This window comes from Rhinatrema bivittatum, chromosome 6 (assembly GCF_901001135.1).
Source record: "Rhinatrema bivittatum chromosome 6, aRhiBiv1.1, whole genome shotgun sequence".
NCBI lineage: Eukaryota > Metazoa > Chordata > Amphibia > Gymnophiona > Rhinatrematidae > Rhinatrema > Rhinatrema bivittatum.
Genome location: NC_042620.1, coordinates 122686921 through 122704696, shown reverse-complemented (window position 1 = coordinate 122704696; position 17776 = coordinate 122686921). Strand labels below are relative to the sequence as shown.

The 17776-nt window shown below is 42.9% G+C and overlaps 1 protein-coding gene across 8 annotated transcripts in view; it reads right to left on the bottom strand.

The window, feature by feature from the left end:
- The window catches only part of OSBPL6 (oxysterol binding protein like 6), a 316099-nt gene that overhangs the window by 149901 nt on the left and 148422 nt on the right, over positions 1-17776 (bottom strand). For all 8 annotated transcript variants that reach the window (XM_029605885.1, XM_029605886.1, XM_029605887.1 and 5 more), the window contains one exon: positions 6553-6809. In XM_029605885.1, coding sequence (XP_029461745.1) covers positions 6553-6654 — 102 coding nt within the window. In that variant the 5' untranslated portion in view covers positions 6655-6809. The remainder of the gene's footprint in view (positions 1-6552; positions 6810-17776) is intronic.

The window sequence follows — 17776 nt, the reverse complement described above, 5'->3', positions numbered from 1 at the left end:
GTCGGCGGTTCGTGCGAGGGCCTGCGGCCCGGATCGAGGCCGGGTGGAGGCGAGGGCTCGTGGCCCTGATGGTCGTCGGCTGTGGGAGGAGGTTCGCGGCCTTGCAGGTAAGGACAGCGGCTGGACGGCAGTCGGGTTAGGCCGGCGATCGGCTGGACGGCAGGCGAGTTAGGCCGGCGATCGGCGAGGGAGCTCGATCGGGGTGAGCGGAACAGAAGGCCTTACCCCGACGGGCTCCAGCGCCGATTGCGCAGGCCAAGTTCACCGCTGGATCACCTTTGAGGCGCCGATGGAAGAAGATGGAAGAAGATATCTCTTGCCTTGTGTTACAAAATAGCCATGAGTGTATGTGGCTAGTAGCATCGTGTAGAATGGCTTGGTACATGAAGAATGAAACAAAACTTTGAATGGTAGTGAAGAAAACAGTTTGTGGTGCAAACAAATGAGAACAAAATTGTCCAGCACTGAAGCAATACACAATAAAATCTTCAGTAGGATTGTATTCAACAGATGCTTCTAAAAAGTATTGAGATGAATTAAGCAAACAAGGTAATGATATATTCAGTAGATGATCATCAAAACAAGGGAAATCATAAGGAAAAGATTTATATAAACTTGTATCTATAGGTTGAAATTCATTCCATACATTATCAAGAGGTAAAACCCAATTCAAAATATCACCAGAATAGAAAACATTATGTAGCTGAATTTTAATTGGAATAGAATAAATAAGTGAATTTACCAGTAAGCAATATACCAACAGAACAACCAATATCAAATAAAAAGTTGAAATATATCATGATTGACCAATTGCATGAGTAAAGGCAGTCATTAGTATAGCTTTACTATAGTGAAAGTTATCTTTAGAATTACAATAAGCTGTATTTGTTCTTGGTTACAAACTAATTTCCATAATGAACATTTGAAAAGAAAAGTGATTTTTGATCAGGGTTACAATGTGTCACAAAAGAATGATATCAACAATAATATTAAAGAAGTGAAAGGAATTATAGTTAATAATCAAAATGAAAATGACAATTAAAAATATAAATGGTCAAAATAATCAAATTGGCATGTAAAATCATGAGCATATCACACTAGATTTTCCCAAAATAAACCCAATCTGTGAGAATAGAATGATGCACTGCAAGATTTAAAAGTTTGGTAATATCTTATGTCTTGTTCAAAAGAAACAAATGAACAATGTGGGTATTATTAATACATTGAAATAATAAGCACAATTGAAATAACAACACAAAAACATTAGCAGTGTCAAACTTACTCAGACCAGTAGTTCATCAAACCCAACCAATTTGGGTCACTTAAAAATCCCCATTAGCTTCCAAATAGGAAAACCTATTTCACTTTGCTTGCTTCTAGAAGTGGAAGGTAGAGATACCTAAAATTATCTAGCTAAATAACCATTTTAAATCTACTTATTAATTTCATGAAACATTCCCTGCTCCTAATACTGAAAAAGTAAATAACTATTTCAATATCATATCTCCCCTTTTGTTCTCTATTATTTTCCAAATTATTCTTAGCATTTTAAGTCAATATTGCACACTAAACTGAAGATTCTAAAATATTATCAATGACTCCAAAATCTATTTTCCTTTTTGATAAATTCCAGTATGAAACCCAGCATTATGTACCTATAGTTTAATTTGTTTTTATGTGCATCACTTAACACTTGGCCAAATTAAATTTCATCTGTCAAAAAGTATTCATCCATACTACAAATTGTAAGCCCAATAAAGTACTATATATTATTTCCAAAAGAAAGAAAATAACAGCTTAATATATTTCTTCATCTGCATTGCCATGCTACTCAGACAAAATCTAAATCTTCTCTGCATAAAAGCAGACATCAATGCACTTCTTAGTTCTATACTAGAGATATTTAATTTTCAATTTACAAATTGTATTATTTGTGGTGACAGATGATAATGCTTTCACTTTATTTGTTTCCATAAAAATACACAACCCATTAAATATAGTTTATGGAACAATTCAAAGCATCTACTTTGATACTTCCAGTTAATGAATTAATGTCAATGCTGGAAGCACCCATTCAGCACAAGAATTTAAACGAGAAAATAATTTAAAATGTGTATTCTTGCAGTTCAAAAATTCTCAGTTACCTTAACATTATCAGAAAATATTTAGGCTTGATTATTTAAGTCAGAGTAGATTTACATTTCTAATAATTATAGCTTAAACTATAAATCCTAATTCAACTAAGGAGGGTATACTTAATATTATTTTGTATTTTATATATTGTTCTTTACAAAATCTAAAAGAAAATAAATATTAAGTAAAAGATAAAATTAGTCAATTAATAACCAAATCAAAGTTAAAGATTTTATAGGTTGGGATTAAAGAAAGAAAAATATAAAACAATTTATTTTTTAAATAGTTAACTTTGTCAAAACTATATGTTCTATTATATTTTGAAAGGATCCTTATTATGAACACAGACAAATGACAATAATAAATCACAGACCACATCACAAATATCTGGAAACAGACATTCTTCAGATACTGCAGCATTTCTTTGATGACGAGTAACACAGTTTATAAAGAAACTGTAATCCCATTTAGATTACACAAATGAGCTCAAAATAAAAAATAATTTTCTGAAATTCCAATAATAAAAACAAAATGGGGTAGATTTTAAAACCCCTGCGTGCCTAAATCCTCCCGGATTTTCGCGCGCCGGCGCACCTATTTTGCATAAGCCGCCAGCGCGCGCAAAGCCCCAGGACGCGCGTAAGTCCCGGGGCTTCGTAAAAGGGGCGGGAGGGGGCGTGCCTGAGGGGCGTGTCCGGGGCAGGAGGCGGTTTGGGGAGGGTCCGGGGGCGTGGCGACGGTTCGGGGGAGGGCCGGGAGGGCGTCCCGAGTCCCCCGGCACTGCGGCCTGTGCCGGGGGATGCCGGGGCGGCGCACACAAGTTACGCTTGCTTCAAGCAGGCGTAACTTGCCCAACAAAGGTAAGGGGGGGGGATTTAGGTAGGGTTGGGGGGTGGGGTAGATAGGGGAAGGGAGGGGAAGGTGGGGATTTTATAAGATACGCTCGGCTACGCGCGTATCTTATACAATCTGGTGTACTTTTGTTCGCACCGGTGGCGCGAACAAAAGTACGCGCGCATGTATGTTTTGAAGATCTACCTCAACGTTTGTAGACACAAACAACATAGCCAATATGGTCTATGCAATTGTTAACTCTCTAGAGCAGCGTTTTCCAACCGGTGTGCCATAGCTGTACCTCTGGTGTGCCATACAATCTTCAATTTCTCTTTCCCCAACAGCTGATCTGCAAGATATATTCCCGCCAGCAGAGGGAGTCGGAGAGCAGCGCTTATATGCTACTGCTTCTGCTTTCCCCTCTGCTGCTGGCTCTCCTCTGCAGTTGAAACAGCATGGGGAGACCCTGTAGTCTTACAAGTTCTGCTGGCCCCATGCAGTTCTGATTACAGGCATAGAAGAAAGAAGCAGGTAAGTGCTTCTGGAAGAGGCAGCTGAATTTGCTAGGAAGCTGGGGATGTTGGGAGAGAGGGAAGGGAAGAGAAAATACTGATGCCAAGGAGGGGAGAGGGTAGGAAAGTGAAGGTGATTGGCAGGGGGAGGGTGGATTGGAGTGAGAGGGTAAAAGAGAGGATGGTGGAGATTATATAGGAGGAAGGGTGAAAGGAGAGGGTAGGAAAGGGAAGGTGATGGAGAGGGTAGGAAGGGGAAGGTGATGGTGATATCAGGAGGGTGGAGGGAGAGAGCAGGAAGGGGAAGGTTATGGTGATGATTCCAGCAAGGTGTAGCAAGATAGAAGGGAGAGGAAGGTGATAGTACCAGGGGGTGGATGCAGAAAAAAGGAAAGAGAAGGGGGGAGAAGGGAGAGAAACGTGAAGATGTTGATGCCAGGGGGATAGAGAGAAAGGGAAGAGAAGGTAATGATGCTGGGGGATAGGGAGAGAGGGACGGAAGGAGAAGGTGAAGATACTAGAAGTGGTGAGGGGGGAGGGAAGGGAAGAGAAGGTGATGATGCCAAGGGTGGTGGAGAGAAGAATAGGATTGCAATTGAGTGAAGGGAGAAAGAAAAGAGGGGAAAAGATGGTAATGACTGAGGCAGTGGGAGATGGGGTGAGAGGGAAGAGAAAAGGTTATGATGCGGGGGGGGGCAGGGGGGAGAATGAAGGGAAGGTGATAATGCCAGAGATTGGGGAGGAGAAGGAAAAAAGAGAAAAATTATGCCAGGGAGGTGGGAATAGGGACGGTGCTGGTGTGCCATGATGAAGTGAGCCCAATGCCAGGTAGGCCACAACACAAAAAAGGTTGGGAACTAGAGATTGACTTCCCATGGCCAGCCAAAACGTTACACTCATGGTGTCACAGACCCACAGAGGCTGGTTCTGATTAAGCTGGAAGCGCAAAGAAGCAGGAGGAAACTGCTGAGGCCCAAAGATATTTCATAGAAATGTTTAGCACACAGGATATACTATATATATATGATGGGACTGCAGTAATAATGCTTTTATCATTCTCTCTCTCCCTTCCTCCCACCACCACTCCCTTCAGCTAGGATTCTCTCTCTCTTCTTCTCTGTCCTCTACAAGCCACATCTCTACCACTTTTTCTTCCCCTTTAAACCAGAGCCCCCTCTGGCCCACCAAGCTCTAATCTTCCCACCTCTGCTTTCACAGTTGCCTTCTGCTGTCCCTGCCTCCTTCCCAGCCTTGCCAACTGCTGCCACTTTCCAATTTGGCTCACATATGCCACCACTGCCCCTTGTTTCCAGTTCCGTGAACTGATGTTTCCTCCCTCCAAAGGGCTTAATGCAGGCTGACACCAGGTCCTCTCGCCAGACATTTGGGCTGACATCTCGTCCATCCTTTCTGCACTCTTGGGAATTATGCAGATTAGTTTGATTGTGTATTCTGTGATCAATGCTACACAAAATCATGCGGGCACATAATTGCATAATTCCCTGGCCTGTAAATGATGAGAACTCCCCGAGGTTCTGGGCATGCAGCTGGGAGGAGTGCAGGACGTCCTTCGCTCTGTAGCAAATTATCGGATATGACAGGCTTTGTCGTTCTGTGCTCATAGTTTTGTTGTGTTGGTGAATCTAAGGGCTCCAGTTTAGGAAGAAAGGGGGGAGCCCAGCTAGTGGAGCAGGAAATGGAGCTGCCAGAAACTTTTCACAGGTGGGAGGACCCGAGCCTGTGTTGGCTGCTGCTGGTCTTTCGTCCACCCAACCGCCCCTCCCTCCCACAAAAAAAAAAAAAAAGACATGATAAACCTGAGGGATAAGGAAGCAGCCCTGTCTTACCATCCATCTACCTCTCATCCATCTCCAGACAATGCGACTCCTATACTACAGAAATAGGTCCATCTCTTTTCATATGCCTATTATTGCTGTCCAATAGCACAAGTGATTCTCTCCTTATTATTAATCATGCTGATGGCATAAATCCATATTGTAAGAGACCGTTTCTGCTCTCAACCATCATATTTCTTATTTTATCTAGAATGTCACATTTTCTAGTTGCATTCAGTTAAATGGCTGGGAAAATTTCCCATGGCCAGGCAAATGCAACTTTAATTTTCCAACTCTGCTCTACAGATTATTTCAGAAACTCATATTTCTGCCAAAAAAGCAAGAACAATGTGGATTAAGACATTATTTGATTCTATTTTAGGCTGAATAAATCCTACTTTTCTTGAAACTTTCTGAAAGACTTTCAGGTGTGAATGTCAACAAGGCTTTTCACAGGGAACTAAAAAACCTGAAAAGGTGGTTTAAAGTTCTACAAAAGATCACAGTTTAATGCTGCTGCTGCTGCTGAAAAAGTACCCATTTAACCAGCAACAGCTACTAAATATTAAGGGGAAATACCATCATCTTTAAGGCTCTGGTCATCTTGTCACATTATGTTTAAGATATTATCACTCTAGTGGTGTAATTATATGGTTTCCTACTGTCTGTTATACAGTATACACATGCTTTTACTGCATCCCCAAATTAGGATACTAGTAAAATGTTTCTATCAAGCAATGTATTTGCAATAATAGCATACAAACAGTTGGGTTTTAGCTTCTAAGCTATAGTTTCTAATATTTGCAGAGTACAATAATTACAGAAACCTTAAACCACTACCTTACACTTCATCAAGGCATAGATCTTATTCTATAAACAGATAGGACTTTTAAATTGTATCACATAAATACAACCAATAGGCAGGGTCAACCTTAGAGGGGAGGTGCAGTCCAGGATGAATCGGCCACTGCTGGGACCTAGAACACTTTGTGTGTGTGATTCTGCACCCCTGCTGAAAGGAAATGATAGTGCTGGGGGTGGGGCTACCACAAGGGCATAAGGTCGAGGGAGGTTGTGCATATTCAACCCCACTAAGGATGGTCCTGCCAACAGGTTTCTTCTGCCGCTAAAGTTTTTCTAGATGAACAAGCAAAAAGAGAGATTAATATGCAATGAGCCATACTGCTAAAATAGAGAAATTAATATATCAGTGGTCTAAGAATCTGCATTTGCCTTACCTGCCGACTGTCCCTCTGGGATGAAGATGAGAAGGAGGCACTTTTATGCGTTGGAGTGGATATTTTATGGGCAGGAGATATGCCCTTCTCCTCTGAACTCATGGCTGTGGCGGGATTCTGCAGGCAATAATGAACTGGTCACACAGTAACAATCCTCCCTCTTTTTCATACACAAATAGACAAGGGGATGACGGTATGCATTATTCCAGGTTATATTCTGTCCATCACAGGTACTCGAGAGGTGTTCAAAATTGAACCTAAGTTGTAGAGTAAAAAAATACAGGCATTAATGTCATTTCATTTTGCTTTCAGAATTTATTTATTAAATTTCATTAGTTTTGAATTGCTATTAATCATGCCATCCACAGAAAGCCACAAGTCACCAATTATCTTGTTTATGAGTGAAATAACATATGCTTCACAATCTCATAGGGATGTGCAGATCAAGGAAATTTGTTTAGGTTCATTTTATGGCAGTAGGGGTGGGGGGAGATTTAATCCACCGCTTCCCCCAAGAAAGCTGCAGGGTCTAAGCCTACCTATCTGGGCTGAGTCGAGCCTCCGATTCCCCTATCGCACCCCAAATAAAGCCTCAGACCTGGGTCTACTCAGCAGAGCAAGGCCGAGCCCAGTCAGGGCCTCTCTAAACCTCTCTGACCCTGCAAAAAGTTTGCCAGGGCAATAGCAATACTCACTAATTCTTGCCCTGCTTTGATACTTTTAAATATGACGGTTGCATCTGTGAGGCAGGTGTCAAAGTGACATCACTCGATCACTGGCTTCAGGGCTGCCCGCACCATTTTTAAAAGCACTGCAATGGGGTCAGGAGCTAGTAGACATCATATCTGACCCTTTCTTTCTCCAGGATCCATGGAAGAAGTAAGTGGGGGCCAAGGAGGTCGCCGATCCCAGCAAAGGTTTTGGGAGGCAGGAGGGGGATCGGAGGAGCCCCGAGAGGCCTTGGCTAGATTTTGCTCAGTCCAGCTGGGTAAGCCCAGTCCCCATAACTTTCTTTGGGGTGGCAGGATGGTAATTGGAAGGGTCCAGGAAGGCCCCAAGAATCAGGGGTGGAGGCCAGCAGAGACCTGTAAGGCCATTTGTTTTCAAAACAAAATGAAAATTCCTGAAAAATGTGGGATATTTTCATGCAAGGCCAATTTGGCCTTTCTCAGTTCAGATGAGCCATTCATTTAAAAAGAATGCACATCCCTATAATCCTGTCTAGTGATGTGTTCGTTTGATTTAAATGTTACACAATGCAATTTGTGAGGAAGAAGGGGCCTTAAGATTCTAGTCTTTATGGAAAAAGTGATCTTATTACAGAAACTCCTCATGTATATTAGGGAATACAGTGCAATGCAATTTTATAGTGCAAAAGCTATTTCCAAACACTTTGCAATAATTGCAGGCAGAACACTGAAACATACTGTAAATGTTCTGCTACATAAATAATTTCATACAACTAACAGATTGTTCTAGCCTAAAATATAGATTTCTTTCTATCAAAACATATCAAATACAAAAAAAAACCCACCAAGAGCTTCATCAGATGTATACATTCCTGGTAAGCATTCTGAATTTACTATCAGATCATATCTTAGAAAACAAAAATATGATGTACTCTGAATATAAATTGCTACAGTAATCCACTGCAAGTTATTTATTTATAAACATTTGATATTCTGCTTTTTTCAAGCTAGAATCAAGACAGACAATCAGAATTAGAGTTAAATCCCTATGTCAGTGGTGCATAGTTGACAGTCAACACAGTGAACACGAACAAGGGGCATGTAAAGGTTTGACTGGCAGTACAAGGGGAATTAAATTGGTCATTTAGGGTAGTAGAAGGAATGAAAGCATTATGAGTCCATTAGCGGGAGTAGGGAGTTAATTTCTTTTTTCTGTTCCTCCGACTTAATATCGCCATGATATTAAGTGAGAGCAGCTACAGAAAAGCAGTATTTTCTGCTTTTCTGTCAACTTTAGAGGCTTCTCAGAACTTAACGCCTGCTCCGGGGCAGGCGTTAATTTCTGAGAGTAAAAACGTGCGCTTCTAGCATGAATTTACATGTGATGAGAGCTATTAGCCTCGTGGGGGTTGGACGCGTATTTTGGATGCTCTAATTCCCATAGGGCTAGATTTTAAAAGCCCTGCGCGCCGGCGCGCCTATTTTGCATAGGCCGCCGGCGCACGCAAAGCCCCGGGACGCGCGTAAGTCCCGGGGCTTCATAAAAGGGGCGGAAGGGGCGTGTCTGGGGTCGGGGGCGGTCCGGGGCGGGTCTGGGGGCGTGGCGACGGTTCGGGGGCGGGCTGGGAGGGCGGTCCCGAGTCCCCCGGCACTGCAGCCTGTGCCGGGGGATGCCAAGGCGGCACGCGCAAGTTACGCCCAACAAAGGTAGGGGGGGGATTTAGGTAGGGCTGGGAGGTGGGGGTAGATAGGGGAAGGGAGGGGAAGGTGGGGGGACACGGAAGGAGCGGCCTCGGAGGGAACGGAGGCAGGCTGCCGATGTTGCGCAGCCTTGCGCGCACCGACCCCGGATTTTATAAGATACGCGTGTATCTTATAAAATCCAGTGTACTTTTGTTCGCGCCAGTGGTGCAAACAAAAGTACGCACGCGCGTATGTTTTTAAGATCTACCTCTTACTGAATACAGAGTTGTGGACGTGCATCCAACCACGGGTTAACCAGGGCGCACGGCTGAGCACGCTGTATTTATTTATTTATTTATTTATAAGCTTTTATATACCGAAGTATTGGCGCGGGCCTTCACTCCGGTTTACATTTTTAGCAACGCTATACATTGAATTCAGTGGAACAACTTTAACAGAATTAAAATTATAACGAATATATACAAAAGACCTGTTAAAGGTCTAAGTATGTCAATACTGTTAAAACATAGACATACTTTAACAGACTTACAATTATAGCGAATATATACAAAAGATTAGGGGGCTACATAAACAAGAGTGAGTAAAAGATCTTGGGAACAATACTGACAGTAGGTTAGTGATACATTATCAAGTGATAAGAATGTTAAGATGATCAGGTAGTGTGTTGATTGGATGGGTACTGGGTTGGAGGATGAGCTAAGGGGAAGAAAAGAGGTTGGGTCTGGAGGGGGAGTTTAATGGAAAGAGGAGGGGAAATGTGGTAGGGCGGGTGGAGGAGTAGGGAGATTGACAATTCCCTAAGTCGTTGGTTTAACCTATTCCGTCTTTGTATGCTTGCTTGAAGAGCCATGTTTTGAGTAGTTTTTTGAACAGTTTGGTGTTGTTTTGTAGTCTGAGACTGGAAGGAAGAGTGTTCCAGAGGAGAGGTCCAGCTATTGAAAAGGATCTTTTTCTGGTGGTAGTTAATTTCGCTGTGGTGACTGGTGGGATTTCTAGACGTGCTTTATTGGCTGATCTCGTTTTGCGTTGAGTGTGGTGAATTTGTAGAAGGGAGTTGAGGCAATCGTGGTCGTTGTGGTGAATAGAGTTGTGAATCATTGATAGTGTTTTGTATTCAATTCTTTTTGCTATGGGGAGCCAGTGTAGCTCTTTTAGCACGGGTGAGATATGGTCTGTTCTTTTGAGTCCAGTGAGAATTTGCGTGGTGGCGTTTTGTGGAATTTGTAGGGGGTGTAGGGTAGATTTCGGAAGACCTATTATGAGGGCGTTGCAATAGTCGATGCTTGAGAAGATCAGGGATTGAAGGATGGTTCTGAAGTCTGATTGGTTTAGAAGGGGTTTTAGGTGTTTGAGGATTGAAAGTTTGTGGAATCCTTCTTTAGTTTTCATGGTGATGTGTTTTTTAAGGTTGAGTTGGGGGTCGATCCAGATTCCCAGGTCTTTGACGTGTTCTTTTAGTTTGATGGGGTTGTTGTCAATGACAATGGGGTGGCTCAGATGATCACCGGAGATGCTTTTTTCAATCAACATACATTCAGTTTTGTCAGTGTTGATGCAAAGTTTTAGTTGGTTTAATAGGACTTTGATTTTGTTGATGGTTGTGGAAGCGGTTTTAAGTGCATTCTCTATGGAGTTTGTATCAGCCCAATAAAATAATATTTATGCGGATTTTGTATGCACAACCTATGACCACAAATTTTATGCTCTTAACTCATGTTTAAGGTGCACAGCTTTTAGGAGCATAACTTGCATTTCTAACTCATGTTTTGTGCATACAACTCTCAGGAGCATAAAAGCTGTGCTCCAAACTCATGTTTTGTGCATATAGGGGTAGATTTTATAAATTTGCGCGAGGGCATACTTTTGTTCGCGCACCAGGCGCGAACAAAAGTACGCTGGATTTTATAAGATAAGCGTGTAGCCGCGCTTATCTTATAAAATCCGGGGTCGGTGCGCGCAAGGGGGTGCACATTTGTGCAACCTGTGCGCGCCGAGCCCAGCGCGCGTTGCCTGTTCCCTCCGAGGCCGCTCCAAAATCGGAGCGGCCTCGGAAGGAACTTTCCTTCGCCCTCCCCCCACCTTCCCCTCCCTAACCCACCCCCGGCCCTATCTAAACCCCCCCCCCCCCACCTTTGTTGCCAGATTTATGCCTGCTTTCAGCAGGCGTAAATCTGTGCGCGCCAGCGGGCTGCTGGCGTAAATCTGTGCGCGCCAGCGGGCTGCTGGCGCGCCATCACCCGACCCGGGGGTTGGCCGGAGGCCTCGACCACGCCCCCGGGCCGGCACCACGCCCCGGTCCCGCCCCTGACCCCCTGGTCCCGCCCCCTCCCCGCCCCTTTTACGAAGCCCCGGGACTTACGCATGTCCCGGGGCTGTGCGCGTGCCGGCAGCCTATGCAAAATAGGCGCGCAAGGGCCCTGCGCGCGTAAATCCAGCTGGATTTACTCTCGCAGGGCATTTAAAATCCAGCCCATAACCTTTAGAAGCACAACCTTTAGAAGCACAACTTTTATGTGCACAAATCATGTTTTCTGCACATTTCTGCACATTAATGCAGTTTTTAGGTTTATACATTTTTAAAAATCCCATTAGTTTACTGCATTGGGAGCTAACTTTCTTTTTAGAAAGCATTTTAAGAACGTGTACTCTGCTGTCTTATTACATTGGGCCCTTAACTGTAGGCACTATGGGGCAAGAACCTACTTACTTACCTAACTCGTAACTTGCCTTGAGCATGGGTTTGGAAAGGTGATTAACTAAATCTAAAATCCAAAACCTGAAAGCACACTTAGCATTTAATGTTCAAGCCTCACTGAGGAAATCATGGTCTGTCTTGCCATGTACATGAAGATGCAAAATTAAATCTGCACAAAGATGTTCACATCTGGATTGGTCTTATTCAGGTGATGGCAAGAGAGCTTTGCCACTCACTTAACTGTGCTGCTGCCATGTACTGAACTTAAAGACTCGAAGTACAGTGTGAATTGACAAGCGTTACACACACACAATCAATATATGGGATAAATGTGTAATCACAAATTTCAAACTGTTTCAAAGAACATTCAGATGAAAATTTGCTTTATTTAAAAAATAAAAAAATAAAAAGCTCCAAAAGAGACAACAATTTAACCTAACTACCCCATATGATTCTTTGAAATACACTGCTGTTATTTTGACAAAAATTCAACCCAAGGACCCCATATGATTCGGACTATACAGCTCATCCAGTCTTCTCATCCATATCTCATATCTCCCACTCAGCTTTATAGCCCCTTTATCTCCCTCAGAGATCTTCTCTGTTGTCCCATACTCTCTTGAATTCTGATACTCTCCTTATCTCCACCCCCTCCACAAAGAGGCTATTCCATGCATTCACCACTTATTCAGTAAAGAAATATTTTCTTTAAAGGACTAATTTGTATTACTCTGTTCATTCCCATCCTACTCTGCACGCATTGACCCCATTTGCTGCTTTTCTTATATAGATTATTTCTGGGTACAGATTCAACTTTTCTCAGGTTTACTCAATTAACTAAAGTGGCCCCTATCTTCAATTAAACTCTCATTACCATTCAGACTTCAAATCTTATCTCACCCTCTCCCCAAACGGGCACCAGCTGACCACAGGAGCTCCTTTGCATATGTCAAACGAGCTCCTGTGGTAAGCTCTTACCACTTTGAATGGTGGACAGATGAGGCTGGAGCAAATAAGGATTGCTCTTGGTCCTGGAAGAGCCCCGTCGCTTTGAGGTAAGGTTTTTGGGAGCGTGGGGGGACTGATGCCTAACTGGGGGTTTATGTCATTGTGGGCCAAGGGCCATGGCTTCATTTAGGGGTATAATTCATTTTTTTGTCCCACAAGGAGTCCGGATGGATAGGTGGGGAGGCCACAAGCTACCAGGGACTATCAATGACACTTAGTTGATGGGGCTGGGGGACCTTGCAGGAGGCCGCAAGATCTTTTAAATCCCTGCAGTGATTTGCCCAAACCACCACATCCTGAACCAGGTTTGCACATTGCTGCAGCCAGGAATGTGCAAAGTTCTGGTCAAGGCAACACACAAAAAATAGTCTCATGCAATTTTAAGACCAATGCTAATGAGTTGAGAGCTCATTAGCATCTGTAGCAAAATTTGCACAAAACAACCACAGATTAGTACATCTGCATCTAAGGGAATTAGACACAAATAAGCCCCTTTGAAAATTTCGAGAAGTATCATGGCATCTTTACCAAATGAACTACATCAATGGCGGGGGTGGAAGGAAATTAGAACCAAAAAGTTACCAATAAGGGCCCTGAACTCAGCAGTCAGAGTAACAGATAAGTATGAGAAAAATAAATGTGAACGCTTGCTGGGCAGACTAGATGGGCCGTTTGGTCTTCTTCTGCCATCATTTCTATGTTTCTATGTTTCTATGTTTTTGAGAAAAGAATAGAAAATAATTACTAAAACATAGGTAAAGTACTTATGGCTTGGTTCTCTGAGCAAGCCTTTAACCATTTTTTTTTATTGACTCTCTAGTATGCTGCCATTTTATACGAAGTACTGTTTTCTTCCTTTCAGAATGTGATGACTGATTGTTAATTATTTTGAGGTGTTAGGTTTTTACTTATATTTACTGGTGTTTATATTTATTATTTTAGACTGTTAATTTTTGAATAATTATATTTAACATGGGGTTATAAAGCCAAACCAATTTTTTTTCTTTTTATTGATTTGTAATGATTTAGTCAGGACTGACTATTTTATATTATTAGCCAACTTATTATTTCTTGTTTTAATTATTTATTATTTGGTTTTAATTCTATTTACTGAATGTTTTTACATATATTGTAACTATTATATTCAATGTAATCATGATTATTATATTTGTTTTATACTATTATATCTCATAAATGTTTATGATAATTTGATTAAGTGAATTTTTATGTAAATCACACTTGATGTCTTAAATGATAGTGCAGTTAATTAAGAAATAAAGTAAAAGTACCAAAAACAAATAAACAACATCCTCGAACTACAATGCAAAAGTCTTTAAACCTTTAACAAAGTGACAGATAAATGAAAGGATGCAACCTCCATCTGTTCTTGATGTTCATAAAAAAGTACTCCATTGATCGGGAACATAAAAAGATATAACTTTATCCTGGAACACAACTTTACACTTAGCAAGATACCTCACGAAAAAAAAAAGGCTCCTAATGTCTAATACATCTTCACAAAACTCTACAAACTTCTGTCTAATGTGTGCAGGCCTAGAAAGATAAGGGAAAATTTTAACCTGCTGTCCAAGAAATTGTTTCTCTTTAGATAGAAAGATATTTTTTTAAAGTCAGATCCTTGTCTAACAGCAAAGCAAATTCCACAACAGAGTAGCCTTTTAGACACTGTAAATTTTGAAGAATTCTCAGAGACACCTCAGAATTAATGGTCAACAAACAAGTTGCAGGTGATATCTTTTTATTGCACTAACTTAATACATCTGTGACAATCTTTCAAGATTAATTCTCTCTTCATCAGGTCAACGAAGAAACAGCGGTGTTACACTGGGTTTAAATAGTAAAGAGTCATCTAGGCTTAGGCTGCCTACATGTATCATTACAGTTCAGTAAAGGGAAGTGAGCGGGGGAATTCCAGAGGGAATGAGACAATTAAACTTTGCTGTTGAAAAGGCATCTATTTGATAAAGGGTGAGAAAGCCAATGTCCTTTTGAGTTTGTTTCAAAGTGTTTGATCATCCTAATTTCAAATGTTTTCCATTCCTGTGTACTTTTAAGGCTTTCTTTGAGTAATCTGATTGTGAGGTTGTTAAGGAAAGGGTCTTCTTTTGAGAAAAACGCACCTACTGTCATTCTGTTTTTCTCTACAATATTATGTCTATGAAGATTGATTCTTATCCTTAATATTTGGCTTGTTTCACATTTTTTGCATTGGATCATGTACACAATATTCCTAGAGGAGTGTGAATGTGAACCTCTTATTTTGAATGATTTTCCCATGTGGGTAGCTCTAGGGTCCTGTTTCATGTGCTAGCACAACTTGTATCATGGTGCCTTGCAGCATTTCTTCTGTTTGGAGCTTATTCATATGTTTTCAGGTTAGATGGTTGTCAGAAGGCTAGTATTAGGGAAGCAGGGACATTTTTTTTTTCAGTGGAGGACTAGCCTAGTGGTTAAGAGTAGTGGGCTAGGACCCAGGGAAGTCAGCATTCAAACACCGCCGTTGCTCCTTATGACATTGGGCAAATCACTTCATCCTCTACTGTCTCAGATATAAACCCTGTGGAGAAGAAAATAACCACAATATCTAAATGTAATCCACTTTGAGCCACTTCAAAGGCAGAATATAAATAAATAATGTGTCTTCTAGTAGTAGCAAATGTAGATATTTTTCTTAGGTTTTATACTTCCAGACTGTACATTACAAGTGGTACCTGCTCCATAGTTTTCCATTCCATGTTTTGTAGTAGATTTTCCCTAGGTGATGTCATGGCTGGGCTGGTCGATTTGGGAATGCCCCCAAGCAGGGGGGACCAGGGGACGGGAGCAGGCAGGTCAGATGTGTGGTCTTCTGCAGTACTCAGGAGCAGTCAGGACCGGTATGGACGGGGCAGATTGGCCTATCGGGGGATCGGGCATCCCCCGGTGGGCCGGTCGCTCTAGTCACGTGGTCTGCTGAGCATGGCTGTGACAGAGCTTCGCTCGGCAGACCACGTGGTATTTCCTGGGCCGGCCGGGATGGCGAATCCCTGGGCTGGTCGTCATCGGGAATCCGCCCCGGGTGTGGATTTTCTGACTAGCCACCTCCTCCTTGAGTTGAGCCCAGGTTCTGGTGGCCAGCAGAACTTTATGGGCAGATCTTTTGGAAACAGTACACTGGAACAGGGAGTGCAGCAGCAAGACAGGGAAGACAAGTAGACATGAAACAGGGCAAGACCAGAACTGCGTACAGTGAAAGAGACATAAAGGAAAGCTAGGCTACTTGGAGGCCTAAACAAGATGCAGGAATAACGGTTTCAAAAAATGCCACCTTCTCTTATCTAAGATAGACAAGACAGTTAATAAGTGCACATCACGAGACAGATTTGCACGATTTGCCTTATCGATTTGCCTATCGCAATGTCCTATCAGTATGGACAGAAGAATCTCCACATTCTCCTGGATCCAGCACATGGTCCCAATTAGGCAAATGGAGTAGCTGGATGTCAAGCTGGTGAGGAGTAGACCTGATGAGATATAGTGTGCAGCATGGGCATCCCTTTTTCAGCTATTGCTTTTGGACACTCAGAGTGGCCTGCTGAACACAGGGTATGAGGTTCACTGGAAAGGGAAGGCCTTAGGTTCTAAGTAGGGAGGCCATTGTTTATAGTCTTGTGGCATGCCAGTGAATGTTCTTCTCCATGGTTTTCTACTGCAATATCTTGTATATACCTGTTACGATCGGCGGGGGCCGACCCTCACCGCCGACCGCACTTACCGGCTGCGATGGCCACGGCTGGGAGCAAGCAACCCGGTCCCTGCATTGCGGCTATTTCAACTCCCCACAGCCTCATTGGATAGCCGCAGGCGGCGGCAGTATCAGCTTCCCTCGTCGCTCCCCACGCTGCCTTCTTCAACATCAGAGCCAGCAGGGAGCTGTCAGCACAGCTCCTGCAAAGCCAGCTTCAATCCCAGCCAAACACGGGCGCTCAGCTCCTCCCCCCCTTCTTAAAGGAACCGTGGCAGGAAGTCTACTTGAACCACTTCCTGTTCTGGACTACTTAAGGAGGCTTCTGAGGTTGCTCCAGTGCCTTGCAATAGGTTCTGCCTGGTGTATTGTCTGCCTCGCTTGTCTGCCTTTGACCCTGTTTGGATACTGGACTTTGCCTTGCCTGCTGCCTGCCTTTGACCCTGCTTTTGATACTGGACTTTGCTTTGCCTGCCACCTGCCTTTGACCCTGTTTGTATACTGGACTTCGTCTCATTGCTGCCTGCCTCGACTCCGAACTGTCTATCTCATTGCCCTGCTGGTAACCCCGGCTGCCAGTCCTGAGGTCCATCTCCCGCTGACGAAGAACCGTGATAAGCCTTTATACCTTGTCATTGCGGCCCAAGGGTTCACCGATTCATTGAATCGTAACAATACCTAAGATTTCGAAGATATGTTGGAAGTCATGGAGACAGCAGTATATTCCTCTTATTTGTGACTTTCTTCTGTCAGACTGAACTAAAATGATCCTTGGGGGGGGGGGGGGGGTGTTAGGCCCTTGGGTTAGTGTTAGTGCTGGGAAGGAAGGAATAAAAGAGCTTCTATCTATGTTTAGGCTCTCGGGGTTTTTGGATGCCTATGGTTGTGTGCAGTGTGAGTGTTGTTTTTGCGGTCATTTCAGCACACTTGGGACAGGTTGTTACATCGTGTGTTTGACCTAAGCAAAGAACACATTCGAGGTGTGGATCTGTAATGGACATTGTCCGATTACAGTTGGGACATTTTTTAAATCCCGTGGCCATATTTTCGCCGACAGCCATAGATAAAAATGAGAGAAAAAATGAGAGAAAATTATTTTTACTCCAAAGAGTAAAAAAGAGACTAAATTTACCACCAGCCGGTGGTAACACGAGAGACCCCGATATGGGAGAGAACAAATGCTTTTTAAATCTGATTTTTAATTAGACAATCTGTGAGAAACGCACACAGGCTCCTGCTCTGCGATGCCAACAGCAGCACAGAAAAACGAAGACTGAAGGGAGATCCCTGTGGCTGAGAATATCATGGCATGCTGGGCATGCTCAGTGGGCTCAGAGTGCCAGTCAAATGTTTCTAGAAACTTTGACAGAAAGTTTTCCGCAA